The sequence below is a fragment of the Jaculus jaculus genome, chromosome 4, assembly GCF_020740685.1.
Source record: "Jaculus jaculus isolate mJacJac1 chromosome 4, mJacJac1.mat.Y.cur, whole genome shotgun sequence".
NCBI classification, from domain to species: Eukaryota; Metazoa; Chordata; class Mammalia; order Rodentia; family Dipodidae; genus Jaculus; species Jaculus jaculus.
Genome location: NC_059105.1, coordinates 24,258,219 through 24,275,792, shown reverse-complemented (window position 1 = coordinate 24,275,792; position 17,574 = coordinate 24,258,219). Strand labels below are relative to the sequence as shown.

The 17,574-nt window shown below is 42.2% G+C and overlaps 1 protein-coding gene and 1 pseudogene across 1 annotated transcript in view; both read left to right on the top strand.

Moving 5' to 3' along the window:
* The window catches only part of LOC101602676 (X-ray repair cross-complementing protein 5-like), an 88,543-nt gene that overhangs the window by 49,063 nt on the left and 21,906 nt on the right, over positions 1 to 17,574 (top strand). The window contains exons 15-16 of the mRNA XM_045148013.1: positions 4,474 to 4,567; positions 7,127 to 7,196. Of these exons, the coding sequence (XP_045003948.1) occupies positions 4,474 to 4,567; positions 7,127 to 7,196 (164 nt within the window). The remainder of the gene's footprint in view (positions 1 to 4,473; positions 4,568 to 7,126; positions 7,197 to 17,574) is intronic.
* LOC123460172 lies at positions 14,928 to 15,460 on the top strand (annotated as a pseudogene).

Below are 17,574 nucleotides of genomic sequence, written 5' to 3'. Positions count from 1 at the left end.
TGGGTGCGCCAGGGCCTCCAGCCACTGCAAATAAACTCCAGACACATGCGCCTCCTTATGTATCTGGCTTATGTGGGTCCTGGGGAATCGAACCAAAGTCCTTTGGCTTTGCAGGCAAACACCTTAACCACTAAGCCATCTCTCCATCCCCTTCAGCTCTTAATAGCCTAGCACACCAGCATGACTTTTTTTTTTTTAAATTATTTATTTATTTATTTATTTGAGAGCGACAGACACAGAGAGAAAGACAGATGGAGGGAGATGGAGAGAATGGGCGCGCCAGGGCTTCCAGCTTCTGCAAACGAACTCCAGACGCGTGCGCCCCCTTGTGCATCTGGCTAACATGGGACCTGGAGAACCGAACCTCGAACCGGGGTCCTTAGGTTTCACAGGCAAGCGCTTAACCACTAAGCCATCTCTCCAGCCCCAGCATAACTTTTATACATGCTTCTCGTTTTAGTCTGTGTTACTGAGATAACTTTGTAACTGGTTTCCCCTTTGCTAGTCTTACTCCTTTCCAATCCATTTTGCTATCTGAGCAGGCTTTTCTTTACTGTTCATTTTAAGAGATGTTATGATGAATGCAGAGGAAACGATGCATAGAGTAAGAAAGGGTCTCTAGTTTCCCATGCTCTCTTTAGTGTGCCAGGCTCTTGGAACATTCGTGTGCTCAGCTATCCAGAAGCTGTCTGACCTTGCCCTGTAGAGGGACTTCATTAGATAGACAATATTGATTAATTGGTGGCCATTAGTGATCAACTTAACCTGTAATCCTTCTCCCCTCCCCAGAGGGGGTAGAGATAAAACTCTTAGCCCTGTCATCTGCCTTGCTATTTCCAGTGATCACTGAGTTATTAAAAACAAAAGCAACCGGATTACATCACTGCCACTTAAAAACTCCTTAATGCCATTATTATTATTATTATTGGTTTTTTGAGGTAGGCTCTCACTGTGGCCCAGGCTGACCTGGAATTCACTATGAGGTCTTAGGTGGCCTTGAACTCACAGCTATCCTCCTACCTCTGCCTCCCGAGTGCTGGAATTAAAGGCGTGCACCACTGTGCTCAGCTGTTTTTATTTTTAAAATTATTTTATTTATTTATTTATTTATTAGAGAGAGAAAGAGGCAGATAGGGTGAGAAAGAGAATGTATGCACCAGTTCCTCTACCCACTACAAACGAACTCTGGATGCATGTGCCACCTTGTACATCTGGCTTACGTGGGTCCTGGGGAATTGAACCTGGGTCCTTTTGGCTTTGTAGGCAAGCACCTTAACTACTAAGCCATCTCAACAGCTTATAACAGGTTATTTTTAATGCCATTATTCTTTTTTTTTAATATTTTTTGTTCATTTTTTATTTATTTATTTGAGAGCGGCTGACACAGAGAGAAAGACAGATAGAGGGAGAGAGAGAGAATGGGCGCGCCAGGGCTTCCAACCACTGCAAACGAACTCCAGATGCATGCGCCCCTTGTGCATCTGGCTAATGTGGGACCTGGGGAACCGAGCCTCGAACTGGGGTCCTTACGCTTCACAGGCAAGTGCTTAACTGCTAAGCCATCTCTCCAGCCCAATGCCATTATTCTTAATTCTCTCTCTTTTTCATCAGCGGACTCATTTGACATAGCAGCTATAAACCCTTCCCCCTCAAATGCCATTACATACCAAATTTCAAATATAATTTCAGTAGTTCACCTTCCTTAACTCTATCTTTGGACTGCAGATTAAGATTTCTTGCTTTCAATGGCTTTACATTGCCTTCAGCAGAAGGTAATCAGACTCTATTATGCAAATGAGAAAGCTCAGATCGCCAGGAAGTCCACATGATCCAGCTACCTGGAGGAAATCTTTTTTTTTTTTTTAAAGATATTTAATTTATTTATTTATTTGAGAGAGAGCGTGAGAGAAAGAGGCAGATAGAAAGAAAGAGAGAATGGGCATGTCAGGGCCTCCCGCCACTGCAAGTGAACTCCAGATGCATGTGTGCCCTTGTGCATCTGGCTTACGTGGGTTCTGGGGAATCAAACCGGGGTACTTAGGCTTCACAGGCAAACGCCTTAACTGCTAAGCCATTTCCCCAGCCCGGAAATCATTGTTTTTCTTCACTTTTTCTCTCTCTTTCCTACCTGGCCCTTCCCTTCTCTGCCCTACCTTGCCCTGCCCTGTCCTGTTCTTTTCCCTTTCCTTTCCCCTCCCACTTTCCTTCCCTTCTTCTTGGTATTGGAGGTTAAACCCAGGCCTCATACATGTTAAGATTGTATCTTAGGCCTACCTTACATTTATATATTTTCCAGCCTCATCTCTCACTACTTTCTACCTCACAGCCTCTTGCCTCAGCCCAGGACAACTACTTGGTGGCTGTGATATGCTGTTTATCACAAGGTTTTGTTAATTGTTTGCTTATTTATCTTTATTTGAGCATTGTGAAATTGTTTTGTGTGTTCATGTTCATATATCTAGGGTTTACAACCTACCTGAGTGGCTAACTCTAAACATTCAATACACATTTGGCTAATTAAAAATGAATAACAAAATGTGTACATACTTCTGAAAGAAAATGAAAAGAAGAGAAAGAATAAATTACTTGTGGTTTCATCATCCAAATGCAGCAGTGGCTGTATTTGCATTCTGCTCTGACTATATAGATAATTTCTACCTTTCAGGGCTTAGTGTCTTCATAAATAATTGGGGGATGAAAATTATTGCCTTTTTCCTACTTCACATAGACAGTATGAGTATAATATATGCAAAATTTCTAATATTGCTGCTAATTACTTGAACTTTAAGCTACAAAACATATTAGTTTCACTTCTTTCTACTTCTGGGGCTGTTTTTACCTGTCTGATATTAGGGAATTGGCATAAAATATCTCTTTACTCTGCCTTCCCTGGTATCTCATTTTGGAGGTTTAAGAAACTTTTCATGTGATTTAATTTTGTACTTCCATGAAAGTTAGCACAGTGCTTTGTGAGTGTAATGCTACTTGATGCTGTGCATTAGTTAGTGTGTGCACCAATGGCTGTTTTCACCACAGTGTTTTCTTGAGGAGCCAATTGAGGCTCAGCTAAGATAGTGACTTAATACATTCTAAAATCTAGATACCTGAAAATTAATACACAATGAACATCTTTCAGAAGATGTAGGAGTTCAGAGTGAGTCAGTGGCAAAACATACCAGAATTCAGGCCTTTATTCCCAGGCAGGTCCTTGGCAGTTTTTGTTACTGGAACGAGCTGGCAAAGGCTAACCTGAAATGGGCGACCGTTGCTTTGTTTACACAGACTTCTGTCTTTGCATCACAGTGTTCTGTGTGTGCGCTATGTGCGAGGCAGGTGCTCAGGCGGACTCCCCTGCTTTGCAGTTACCTTGACTTCCTCTTGCCTTTGACAAAGGTTATTAAAGCTAGCATGTTATTCAAGCAAGATGTTCAATAGACTTTCTTGGAGTCAACTTTCCCTTAACACACAGATGCTATTGGATTTTGTTAGCTTAGTGCCCCAAACAGAACTAGTTTATAAAAGCACAAATTAACAGGTTTTGTTGGGCTGAAGAGATTGCTGAGCGGTTAAGGCACTTACTTATGAAGCCTAAGCCATGTTTGACTCTCTAGATCCCACATAAGCCAGACACACAAAGGTGAAGCAAACACAAGGTCACACATGCCCGCTAGGTGGCACAAGCATCTGCAGTTTGATTTCAGTGGCTGAGGCCCTGGCACATCAATTCTCTCTCTCTCTAAAACAAAAATAGAAGAGGTTTTATTATTTAAGTGTGTTTGTTTTAAAATAGTTTAAAGACCTTTAAAGAAAGCTCTTGCATGCTTAATTAAAGACTAGTAAGTTGCTATGGTTGTAGGAGCTTGTAAAGTGCTCACATGAACAACGAGGACTGAAAAACTAGTTGCTGTTGATTTTGAGATAGTTGGGGACTAGGAAATGATATTGGAAGGACAGAGTGATGTTAATTTTCCATTAGTTGTAGTTGTCATTTTACCTTCTGCAACGGCTTTGTGGTTTGATGCTCATGATGTCTTTACTGCTGTGAAACAAAGCCAGGGCGGCCGGAGGCTGGCTGTCAGGGCTCTGTGTCTGGGAGAGGGAGATTGGCTATTTGTAAAGAAGCACTAAATGCTATGGCCTTTTGGTTTTGATGTTTAAAAAATAACTGTACTTTTAACATAAAATATTCTGGGCTGTATTTATTTTATTTTAGTTTTGGTTTTTGAGGTAGGGTCTCACTCTAGCTCACGCTGACCTGGAATTCACTGTGTTGTCTCAGGGTGGCCTCAAACTCACGGCGATCCTCCTACCTCTGCCTCCCCTCCCAGCTGGGTTTTATATTTTTGTTTTGTTTTGCTTTAAAGAGGAAAAAAAGAAAAGAAAAGAAAACAATCTGATGGGTGTGGTGGTGCATGCCTTTATTCCTAGCACTCACAAAAAATCCCAAACAAATAAGAAACCTTTCTTTTCTAGTCTTGAAGAGAGGACCCCTGCTAAAAACTACAAGACTGAGGAAGGAGGTGGTCACTTTAGTGTCTCTAGTCTGGGTGAAGGCAAAGTCACCAAGGTAAGTGGAGCTATTCTAGTGGACTTCCCACTTTCCAGGAAGGTCTGGCCTTGGCACCCACTGCATCAGGAGTGATGAGTCTACTTATGTCTCTGGTCCTCTCTCTGAACCATTAGTGCCCATCCCATGCCTCGTCCTTGCAAGTAATTATTATCAATGAATTACTCTGGTCTGTAGTAAATAAAACTGTAAATAATCTACAAAAACATGGAGTGCCTCAGTGGTAGCACTTTTTTTTTTTTTTTTTTTGATTTTTTGAGGTAGGGTGTCACTCTAGCCCAGGCTGACCTGGAATTCACTGTGTAGTCTCAGGGTGGCCTCGAACTCACGGCAATCCTCCTACCGCTGCCTCCCAAGTGCTGGACTAAAGGCATGCGCCACCATGCCTGGCAGTGGTAGCACTTTTGTGCAGATTTTCTTATTGGCTTCATTTTGCAGCTTTTCATTTTGTTAAAGTGATAGGGTAAGTGGCACTTAATGCTGCAGGTCATATTCTTTAAATACAGAAATTTTAAGTCAGTATGTTTCCTAATTCTTTTCTCCTTTTTTGTTTTTAATTTTTAAAAATTTATCTGTGAGAAGAGAGAGGGAGAGAGAGAATAGGCATGCCAGGGCCTCCAGATCTACAAATGAACTCCAGATGCATGTGCCACTTTGTGCATCTGGCTTTATCTGGGGAATCGATCCCAGGTTGTTACCTTTGCAGGCAAGTGCCTTATTTGCTAAGCTATCTCTCCAGCTGTGTTTCCTGTTTCTTTTCAAATACAAAACTTCACAAAAAGATTAGCAAGGTTATAACACCCAAATCAAGGATCCTTTGATACTGAGACTGTCATTTAATGAGAAGGATTTTGGAACACGAACATACACTTTATTTTAAACAGCATGTTTTATTTTTTTCTTAAAAAATTTTTTTTTATTAACAACTTCCACAATTATAAAGAATATCCCATGGTAATGCCCTCCCTCCCCCCACTTTCCTCTTTGAAACTCCATTCTCCATCATAGCCCTCAGCTTCTCAATTAGTCTCTTTTTTTAATGTCATGACCTTTTCCTCCTATTATGATGGCCTTGTGTAGGTGGTGTCAGACACTGTGAGGTCATAGGTATCCAGGCCATTTTGTGTCTGGGAGGAGTACACTGTAAGGAGTCCTACCCTTCTTTTGGCTCTTACATTCTTTCTGTCACCTCTTCCACGATAGACCCTGAGCGTTGGAAGGTGTGAGAGAAAGATTGCAGTTAAGCAGCATGATTTAAAATCAACAGGTCTTAAATTTTCCCCCTTTTAGCAAATTATACTAGGAAGCATAGTCAGCAGTAGGGCTCATACTCAACTCAAACAGAAGTGTTTTCTGAATTATCAAATGCCTGAAAAGTGATTTGGACTTAATTGGGATATTTTGTAGAGTAGGCAAAAAGTCAGGATCTTATGCTCTGAGAACTTTTCTGCTTGCTGTTCCAAAGCAAAGATGAAATGGTACATTTTGTTCTAAAGTTTACTGACCCTGATAGGAGCCACTTTGTTTTCTCCCCTCTGAGCTGAGTGAGACTTGGGCCCTGTTGGGGTTGTGACCAAGACATCAGAAAGTGTCATACAGTGTGGCAGAGAGTTGCATCTTTCAGACTTTCCCACTTAGCACTGCAATAAATGTTGATATGTGACCTGCTTTTACTTCTTCAGGTTATGTTCCATTTGGGCATATTTGTGTATTTTATCAAAACTATAGTGCCAGCCGGGTGTGGTGGCAGATGCCTTTAATCCCAGCACTCAGGAGGCAGAGGTAGGAGGATTGCCATGAGTTCAAGGCCACCCTGAGATGACAGAGTTAATTACAGGTCAGCCTGGACCAGAGTGAGTCCCTACCTTGAAAAACCAAAACAAACAAACAAACAAAAAACTATAGTACCAAAGGGCAGCATCAGTCCCCCTAAAGGGGAAATTAGTGAGTCAAGCAAGTGATTGTTTCTCATTGTAATGGGATAAAAATATTTAGCGTAGGCTGGAGAGATGGCTTAGTGATTAAGGCACTTGCCTACAAAGCCTAAGGACTCATGTTCAACTCTCCAGATCCTATGTAAGCCAGATGTACAAAGGTGAAGCAAGCACAAGGTTGCACATGCCCACTAGGTGGCACAAGTGTCCAAAGTTCGATTGCAGTGGTTGAGGCCCTGGTGTACCAATTCTCTCTCTCTCCATCTCTCTCTCGCTGGCTCTAAAAAAAATTTTAGTGTGACCTCAAACTAAAGCACCTTCCCCTTCCTAATTGGTTGGGTACCAAATGCACAGGTTGCACCATGTCAAGCTGGTGGGCTGGAGGCTTAGCTGTAATACTTGTGACCTCTCTGGAGACAGGTCAGCTTGCATCAGGGATCACAAGTGAGAGCAGAAAGGGCAATGGTATGACCTCTTGAAAAGTTCAATTTTTGACAGAGCCCTGGACATTGAAATGGTAGAAGAGGTGTTCTGTCTTTAAGAGCACACTTACTTCACTGAGCAATCTTGTATTGCCAGATTTTTGGTGTTGCCCCGCAGTTTATTGTCTGTGGGTCTGTCCTAGGTTGGAAGTGTGAATCCTGTAGAAGACTTCCGTGTTCTAGTGAGACAGAAGAGTACCAGCTTTGAGGAGGGTAAGTGGTATGCTCCGGGGGCTGCTGGCCTGGCATTCAAGGGAAGGTAATTAATCTAAGTGAGTTAAAGTGTGGATTAATAACTGCAATGTTTTGTGTAAGGCTTTACACAGCATTTTTATTTACTAGCAGATTTATGTTCCTTGCTAAGGATTCGAGGCCACATTATGAGCACATGAGGATCAACACAGCACAGATCAGCCCAAACAGAGATAGAACTCTCTTGTAGTATGGAAATTTGGGGTCTGAACTTTTTTTTTTTTTTTTGGTTTTTCAAGATAGGGTCTCACTCTAACTCAGGCTGACCTGGAATTCACTATGTAGTCTCAGGGTGGCCTCAAACTCATGGTGATCCTCCTACCTCTGCTTCCCAAGTGCTGGGATTAAAGGCGTGCGCCACCATGCCTGGCTTGGGGTCTGAACTTTTATACCCACCTTGGTGAAATTCTCTGGAGTCTTGTTGTAATGGGATGCTAGGAGTTCAGGAAAGTCCTTGAACCCTAAACCCTAGATTTGTGTCTAATTTTAATCAAAGAGTTGAATAAAATAAGACTGAGAAAGATAATTGTTAAATTATTATATTTATTTAGGGAAGTATAGAATCAAGGAAAGATACCCATGTGGCTTGAGAGCCCAAGTGGTGGGCTTGGGAAAAACCATGGAAAGGACAGAAAAGAAAGTTCAAAGAGCTTCGGCCATGTGGAAGAGAGCCCATGTGGAAAGTAAGGGCTGGGTGGCTCTCCCCTCGGCTCAGCCCAGTCCAGCGGAGAAACTCACCAGCAGCTGGAGGTTCAGGAGAAGTCAGGCAGCACAGAGACCTGCCCTCCCCAGACATGTTCATAACCTTACGGTAGTGGCCTACCTTCTGGCGTGGGTGAGAGGTTAAGGTTTGTTTATTCTATGTATAGGGGACACTGGTGAAGAGGCAGTTTGGTTAAATTTGGTTACTTGCAGTTACTTCTAGATGGGTAGAGAAAAGCATCTGAGAATACAGGAGGCTGGAATCTGAGGGGATGGGTCATGTGAGTACATTCCTGGGAATTCATTTCTTTTTTTATTTTTTATTTTTCAAGGTAGAGCCTAGAATTCACTGTGTAGTCTCAGGGTGGCCTTGAACTCATAGTGATACTCCTACCTCTGCCTCCTGAGTGCTGGGATTAAAGGCGTGTGCCATCATGCCAGGCAGAATTCCTGGGAATTCACTCACTCTTGGGAGAACATGGTTCTCCCCAGGCCAGAGAATTAGGAGTTTGAAGCAGTCTTGTATCAATAACAAGGACAAATGGGCCCATGTGATATACAGGTTATAATATGCATGGTTATCTTCACTTTCCTGATGAGAAAATTGTAAAATTGAAGAGGTAGACTTCCCTAGAAAAACCACACATCTCATTCATATGCTGGATTTTTCTATTTGGCCAAACTGCTTTTCCTGCTTTCTAACAGCCTCCTTTTCACAGTAAAAACAAACAAACAAACAATCATTTATATAGAACTTTTGATCAGTGGCTTGTTCTTTCATTGCGCACATGACTTGGAACCCCAGTACATACTGCTGTGGTGCCGGCCGACCTCTCTCCATACTCCATGTGGCAGTTGTTGAATCAGGACTCTGCGCTGCCATGACAAAACCAGACCAGCGCCTAGCTGCCACAGGGAGCGCAGCACGTTAGCCACGGGGTGTGCTTTATGGCGCTCACTGGCTCTCTTTTATCCTGCTGTCTGCAGCTTCTAGCTTCAGATTTTTCTCTCCTCATTACTTGTCCCACTTTTGTTCTTTGCTTGGACACCTCTTTAACTAAGAACCTCTGTGAACCAGGACTCCCTTCTGCTCTCTGGATGTGAAGCACCCTCACAGGTAGTGATTTGCTTTGTCCTGTCCAGAGAGATGAGGAAAGTCACTCCTTTTTCTTTAGCCTGGTTTCGATGGAGTTGATAAGAGTGGACAGTTGATAAGATTACTTTACTGTAAGTAGAATTTTGCCATCTTACTTGCTGATATCAACAAAAATATGGACTTGTTTCTTCTTGTTTGGCCTAATTGTAGCCTTATCACTACATCGAGAGCCTGGCAGTACCACTGCCTGATACCAGCCATCACAGCAGGAGCTGCACATTTCCTCAGGTTCTGGTTGCAGCACGAGGCATGTCTCTTGTTCTAGCTTTATTGGCAGATAGGAGGTAACATACGTTTGTCGTGGCTGCTCTTGCTTCTGTAAGTTGTTTATGATGCCCTCAAGTGGCCTTTTTCCAGTCCTTCTTAAAATCTTGTTGTCTGCTGTCATTTGCTCACCATTTTACAGTTGAGCAGTTCTTGATCATGGCTCCATGTGTCATCACCGTCTCTCTTGTGAAAGTAGGGGTGGTCCCCTGTTCATTCTTCAGGGCGCCACTTTCACCATCTATGATTGAGGGTTCCACAGAGTTCTCAAATCATCTGTCCTCAACCCAGCTCATCAGCAGGGCTGCTGAAGAACACCATGGATTTCCAATCTTTTTTTTTTTTTTTTTTTTTGGTTTTTCGAGGTAGGGTCTCACTCTGGTCCAGGCTGACCTGGAATTAACTCTGTAGTCTCAGGGTGGCCTTGAACTCACGGCGATCCTCCTACCTCTGCCTCCCGAGTGCTGGGATTAAAGGCGTGCGCCACCACGCCCGGCGGATTTCCAATCTTTTGCTCTTCCCTGACTTATGAAGAGTGCTACAGTGGTCAAAAGATAAGACAGCAAGTGAGAAAAGGAAAGCCACATTAATCATTCCTCCTAGCTCCTGTGTGATTGAAGTATGTCTGATTGATAAATTCCACATGAGTGTGGGACATGATGTAAAATAACTAGACTATTCCTAGTATGTTCCAGGGAGGTTCTTGGAGCTGGTCAGAAAAGATGGATATATGGAGACAGCTAAAATGTTTGAATGTATTTTATAAAGAAATGATTTTTTTTATGGATGTTGGTTTTGCCACTTAGACTATAGGGTCTGTTTTATGCTAGGCTTCTGTATAGTGACAGGGTAGTGGAGCTCCAGACCATCAAATTAAATTCACATGATTATGGCTGGTTTAGAAAACAAAGCAAGAGCTGAAGAGATGGCTCACCATTTAAAGCACTTGCCTGCAAAGCCTAAGGACCGGACTTCAATTCCTTAGTACGCACATAAGCCAGATGCACAAAGTGGCATATGTGTCTGGAGTTTGTTTGCCATGACTAGAGGCCCTGGCATGCCCATTCTCTCTCTCTCCCCCCATGTGCGCGCACTCTCTCTCAAATAAATAAAGTATTTAAAAAAAAGCAAAACCAAACCATCAAGATTTGAAATGGTTGAGGCCCCTGCACCAAGCAGCTGCTGTTCAACATGGATCCATGTGTATATGAGCTGCAGTGCCACCTGTGCGCTTGATGATGCCATCACTGTGTTCTGCAACTGCTGAGACACTTCCTTTTTCTTGTTTTGCCCTTTCCTTTCACTTTGCATAGATCAAATCTCATTCTCAAGTCTTTTTTTTTTTTTTTTGTTTTTTTTTTTTTTTTTGTTTTTCAAGGTAGGGTCTCGCTCTAGCCCAGAGTGACCTGGAATTCATTATGTATGTATTTGCAGGGTGGCCTTGAACTCTCACGCCAGTAATCCTCTGCCTCCCACTAGCAAGTCTTTTGTTTGGTTGGTTGTTTTTATTTTTGGGGGTGGGGTCTCACTCTAGCTCAGGCTGACCTGGGATTCATTATGTGGTCTCAGGCTGGCCTTGAACTCACGATGATCCTCCTACCTCTCCCTCCCAAATGCTTAGCTTAAAGGCATATGCCACCATGAAACATTTTTTCAGCTGGGCGTGATTTGATTGCTAAGCCTAAGAACTTGACAGTTGGGCTTATTTTATGCATCATTTATCAAGACAAGTCATCTATTCTAACAGAAAACTCCGACCATTTGGAATCCTAGAGCATGCCTGCTGTAAAGGAGTACTTTACATGCTCATTGCACACAGTGGCCCTTAGAGTTGTGTTCGTGTTTCCTGAGGGTGGGCTGAGGCAAAGAATAGTTAGGATGGTTTGCCACAGATTATTTCACATGTGTAGAAGACACTATCAAGTTCCACACTCAATTCATAGACTTTTGTAGCTGAAGCTGGTTGCATTAGATGGCATACACCACAACCCTGAAATGTTCATTTTAGTAATAAAACTCATCAGCCAAATAACTAAAATGAAATCATTGAAATAAAGATGAAAGGAAATGGGGCTGGGGGGATGGCTTAGCGGTTAAGGTGTTTGCCTGCAAAACCAAAGGACCCAGGTTTGATTCCCCAGGACCCACGTTAGCCAAATGTACAAGGGGGCACATGCATCTGGAGTTCCTTTGTAGTGGCTGGAAGCCCTGGCATGCCCATTCTCTCTCTCTTTCCCTCTTGCTTTGTCGAATAAATAAAAATAAAACATGAAAGGCATGCACCACCATGCCCAGCTTAAAAAAATGTTTAAAGATGAAAGGAGAATATTAAAAAGACATGGCATAGAAACCAAAGGCCATCATTGTGCATGCATAACCCTCATTAAAGTACTCATTTGTTATAGCAACTCTCCCTAAAAGGCTTCACCAATTCTTACTCTTCTCCAAAATTTCTTTCAAGTTCCTGCTCATCTGTGGATTGGAACATTCCTAATTACAGGGCATGGCTGTGGAGAACGAGGCCTAGCTGTCCCTTAAGGAAGATGCCTGTAACGTAAAGATGAAAGCATGCATTTGATGCTATGTGAACATGTAGATTTCTCCTGAGAGTATCACAGGAAGTCTGTATGTAGTACACCTCAACAATCCTGCATTTTGTTCTCTCATGCTATGTAGTAAAGTGGCTTGCCTTAAATATGCTAAGCTATTTTGCTCATCTTAGATTAAAAAATGAGATTAAAAAATGAGAAAATAGCTGTTTGTGGTTGTATATCTCTCACCCAGGAGGCAGAGGTAGGAGGATTGCTGTGAGTTCAAGGCCAGCCTAAGACTACTGAGTGAATTCCTGGTCAGCCTGGGCTAGAGTGAGACATTGCCTCAAAAGAGAAAAAGGAAAAAAAAAGAGAGAGAGAGAGAGAAACTTTGGCCAAAATGTGGATCATATTAGTGCTTTTCCTGCAGCAGAATAGCTAGAAGAGACCAGAGTCCATTCATACCTACCTTTCCATTCAGAGCCATCAGCTTGCATTGATGACTTGTGCCATCAGTGAGATAAGGCACAGCTCACAGGTGGCTCTTGTGGAATGTCATTCAGTTTGCTGTTGGAGTTTACCCTTGCAGTAAATGCACGTGAGAGGATTTACAAGGTGGAGAGTGGGTGACGTACTTAGGAATGGTAATCTCCCTTGCCGTAAACGCTGTGATCCTTCCTTGCATGGTGGATTGCTGGCAGGCAGGGCATTGAATTGGGCTGCCTTAGAGATTGCTCCTCCTCTGGCCCAGCTGGTTGAGAAAGGAAACATTTCAGATTGTGCTGATGTGCAAACTGCTTTAATCAATGACTTCAAGTGACTGCTTGTGGCAAACAACAGAAGCTCTTAACCAATTAGGATGTTTAGGAAAGGATGTTAGACTCTTGTTAGAAGAGGCACTAATCAGCTGAAATGTGTTAAGAGGAGCTGAGAAACAGCTTGGCATCCCACTTAAATGTAATAAAAGTGTTTGGTCCTCTCCTTTCAAATTGCAAGCCCAAGGCCAAAAATATGCTGATGCTTAAAGAAATGGCAAGTGTAATTTGATACAATTAGTCTCTTAGGTCTCTTAGGTACATGCATGTCTACATAAAACAAAACAAAATGACATTCTTGGTATGGAGAGATGGTTTAGCAGTTAAGGCACTTAACCTGCAAAACCTAAGCACCCAGGTTTGATTCCTCAGTACCCATGTAAGCCAGATGCACAAGGTGATGCATGCACCTGGAGTTCATTTGCAGTGGCTGGAGGCCCTGGCGTACCGATCTATCTGCTGCTGCTGCTCCTCCTCCTCTCTCCCTCTCTTGTGTGTGCTGTGTACTCTACTGTATGTCAGGATGGAACAGGTCAAGTGGCTCGCGCCTTTGGTAGAGCAGCCCAGTACTTCTTGAGCTGTCTCATGGGTTCTCGTCCACCCTTGAGTTCTTGTGTCTTTTTCCTTGCATTCGTGTAAGTCGGTACACACAGACAACTCTGCTCTTAAAACAGCTTCTTGCTTTGGTGTCTAGGACCCGAGTCCCAGTTTTCTCTGTCCCCTGACTGGTCTTAACTTCTTTTTGGAGCTCTCATTCCCTATGAGGTGTTCTAGCTCTTGAAGGCTTGGCCTTGAATCCCTTTCTCAGGTTTTTAAACTTGCATGTGTGTGTTTGTGTGGCACGTGGGTGCCACAGTACACGTGGCGGTCCGAGGGCAACCGTGGGTATTGGTCCTGGCCTTGTTTGAGGCCGGGTATCTTCTTACTCGCTGCTGCACACACCGTGTTAGCCGCCTGCGGGCTTCCCGGGATTCTCTGGTCTCAGCTTTCCATCTCGCCGCAGCCCTGGGATTATAGACACATGGTTTTGTATCCAGCTTTATGTGTGCTCTGGGGATTGAACTCAGGTCCTCAGGCTCATGCAGCAAACACGTTTACTCCCTAGTCCCCCTTCTACACTTTCTAAGGTATCAGGCTGTACCCTGCTGCAGCTCACTCTTCCTTCTTCTTGGCACTCTTTCCTACCAGGGTTTTTTTCTGTAATTCCTCCTCCTCCTCCTTCCTCTACTCTTGGTCTATCCACTGGGCCATTTACTTCTCTCCAAACTCAGCAGCTGCGTTCTCACCCTGCTTTTCATAGGAGGCACTTGAGTTTGTTTTTTCCTCACTGTGAGACAGCAAAATTCTGTTTTTCATTGTCCAGTTAAAGGCTATGTTCCCTGGTTTCTGTAAGTCACCAAAGACTTAAAAAGTTAAAGCTGGTCATGGTGGCACACGCCTTTAATCCCAGCACTTGGGAGGCAGAAGTAGGAGGATCACCATGAGTTCCAGGCCACCCTGAGGCTACATAGTGAATTCCAGGTCAGCCTGAGCTAGAGCAAGACCCTACCTTGAAAAACAAACAAACAAACAACAACAAAAAAGTTAAGCCTACATACAGTTTTTTTCAGATCAGTTAATATGATTGAATAACACTGATGGCCCTCTTAATATTTACCTCCTGTTATTAGTTTTGAAGATATGTATTACATTGCGAGACAGACTGTTCTCCTTAGTGGCAAGGGGCTTACCTTCAACTTCACTGTTATAGAACTTAGTGTAGTCTTATGCTACACATAAATACTAGGATAAAAACTAATGAGAATAGTCACTAAATCAAGCAAGGAGAAGCATTTACATTATAGCTTCCTAAGATTCTTTACTCTCATTTCAAAAAAAATGGAGGACCTCAGGCTGGAAAGATGGCTTAGCTGTAAAGGCACTGCAAAGCCACAGGACCCAGGTTCAGTTCCCCAGTATTTCCATAAAGCCAGATGCACAAGGTGCCGCATGCATCTGGAGTTCATTGGCAGTGGCTAGAGGCCCTAGAGCACCCAGTTTCTCTCTTTCTCTCATAAATAAATAAATAAAATAAAAATATATTTAAAATTTTTAAAAACAAAGAGATGGAGGACCGGGAGTCTCTGGGGTTAGTACCGTTGGCCTAGAAAGGTTTTGTGCCCAGATATATAATGCCAAGGAAACTTTACATCAAACCAAGAAAGCAGGCTGGGCGGCGGGGAAGATGGCAGATGGGAAGGCAGGAGAGGAGAGCCCCGGAAAGCCGCAGCGAGCTGGCGCCGCCAGAGGACCTCAAGAAAAAGCAGAAAAACCTATGAAAACTAAGACTGTTTCTTCCAGTAATGGAGGGGAAAGCTCCCGTCGCAGTGCTGAGAAGCGGTCAGCTGAAGAAGCTGCGGACATCCCCACAAAGCCCTCAAAGGCCTCCAAGTTTGGATTTGCCATGGGCAGTCAGATGGCCCAGAGAGCCTCCGCCATCTCCATCAGACTCGGGTCAAGCAAGCCTAAGGAAACTGTTCCAACTCTTGCTCCAAAAACACTTTCAGTAGCAGCAGCTTTTAATGAAGATGAAGATAGCGAACCAGAGGAAATGCCCCCAGAAGCAAAGATGAGGATGAAGAATATTGGAAGGGATACACCAACCTCGGCCAGACCAAACTCCTTCAATAAGGGGAAACATGGGTTTCTGACAACCAGAAGCTATGGGAACGAAATATAAAGTCTCATCTCAGAAATGTCCATGACCAAGACAATTAAATGATGCTTTTGAAACTGGGTGTTGGGGTATAAAGTTAGAAGGAACAGCTTCCTTTTTTAAAAGAATGGTATAAGACTTATCTTTGGAGCCACCTTTTTGTTTCATTTTTTTAAAAGATTGAGTGATACACTAATAAATGAGAGTTTGAAATTAGAGGTAATTTATGTTTTATATACAGATTTCAAGACACTTGATAATTTTTTAGTTTCATGTGATTAGTTTTCAAAAGTTACAGATAATAAAGAAATCAGAAATGGTACCTTTTAAAGAATTGCATATTTTTTTAGACACAGCTATTAGCACATTAAGAGGGAAGTGAAAAGTTATTATCTATTTACAGCTTCAAGCAGTAACTTGCCTAACTTCATTCCCTTGTTTCCTAAACTGTCTGGCTCCCAAGAACAGCCTTATAGAGAGAGGGAGTATTGTATTGAGAAGAAAATGTTACTGGACTATGGACTGAAAGTAAATTTAGAGAAAATGAGCCTTTTTTTTTTCTTATGGGCCTTTTGTTTTGTTTCACGTCGTCATATACTAGGTATTGCATTGCTATCAGTGGATAAAGATGCTTAGCTCTTTAAAAAAAGAAAAAACAATTAAAAAAAGAAGTTTATGTGAAGTGTTGCGTATTTGAAACAGCCCACTTCACTCTGATGGACTTCGTCTGCCTCCAGTTGTCATCAAGCACGCCGCTTGCTACCACAGGAACTCAGTATCTGCAATGTGCCTGTCTTGGTTTTGTTCCTACTTCTGTGCGAGCATTTCCACCAAAACTTGAGGCAGATCGTATGGAAGCTGTTTCTTTTAAAATACAAACCACCACCAAAAATGTAAATGTACATACTGCTTTAAGTATTTGGCTGGTTTTCAAATTTTTTAAAGATTTAGATACAAGAAAAAAGGCATAACATTGTATGAAGACAGGAAATTGAGAAGATGTACTTTCTGTGACTGACTTCTAAGTTGTTGAATTGAACTCACTACAAAATTTCCTGTAATTCTAGGTATGTATGTACTGACCAGTGGCCTCAAAAGCACATTTTATGTACTGAAATAGAAGGAAAGAAAATACATCTTCAAACACATTTTATGGAATCTTTCACCACATATATTCTGCAAGATTTGTGTACTGTAGGATATTTGTTTTGTATTTTTGTATTGTATATGGACTTCTTTTTCTAATGTGTCAATTAAATGCTTCTTTAAGTGCATAGTCACAGATGAAATAGTATGATTCCCTTAAGAACTACAAGCTAAATTTGGAGGCAGCTTCTGAGAGTTATTGGTGGTGACTATTCACTAGGCTCTTTTACTAGGTAACAATTCCTGAAAAGCAGCTTGCGGATGTTCTTAAGTCTGTTCACTTAAATTTAAGTTTAGAATAAGCCCCAAATGAAACAATGGAAATGTACATAGCACTATTAGTTCTTACGTGATTTAATTATATCAAGATACATAAATTTAACTTTTCTGTAGACAAACTCTTCATTTTGTCCATTTACTATTTATAACATCTCTCTCCTACATATTCCTTACTTGACCCAAATAAAATGTTAACCTAAGAGAGAGAAATAACTGAAATAAATGTCTTTACTAAAATACCAATAAATTTTGTCAAAACTCAAAAAAATAAAAGAAAGCAGGCTACTCTGAGTGCTATAAGAAACAACAAACACTTCTATTACTTTGCCTTTCTAAGCTGAGAGGAGAGAATGCTTTTACTTGCTTTGAGCTTTTGTTGATGATTTTCTTCTCTGCCTACTAATCAGGGTCTGTTATTTACCTTGCTTTAAAAGGCCACTCTTTTCTTTGAATTGCACTTGGGTATTAATTCACTGCTGGAAGATAGATACACTGGTAGAGATTTCTGACATTGCTCAGGGAAGCGTTTCTTTTATCTTTTGTTTGTTAAATGCTTTGTTATAATGGAGATTATAATCTCCTGGTTGGTAGAAGAAATAAAATGGTTGCTGGGGATTTTTTCCCCCTTGCTGCAAAATTGCTATATTGTATAATACTTCATCAAAATTTTCAGTCCTAGCCGGGCGTGGTGGTGCACGTCTTTAATCCCAGCACTTGGGAGGCAGAGGTAGGAGGATCGCTGTGAGTTCGA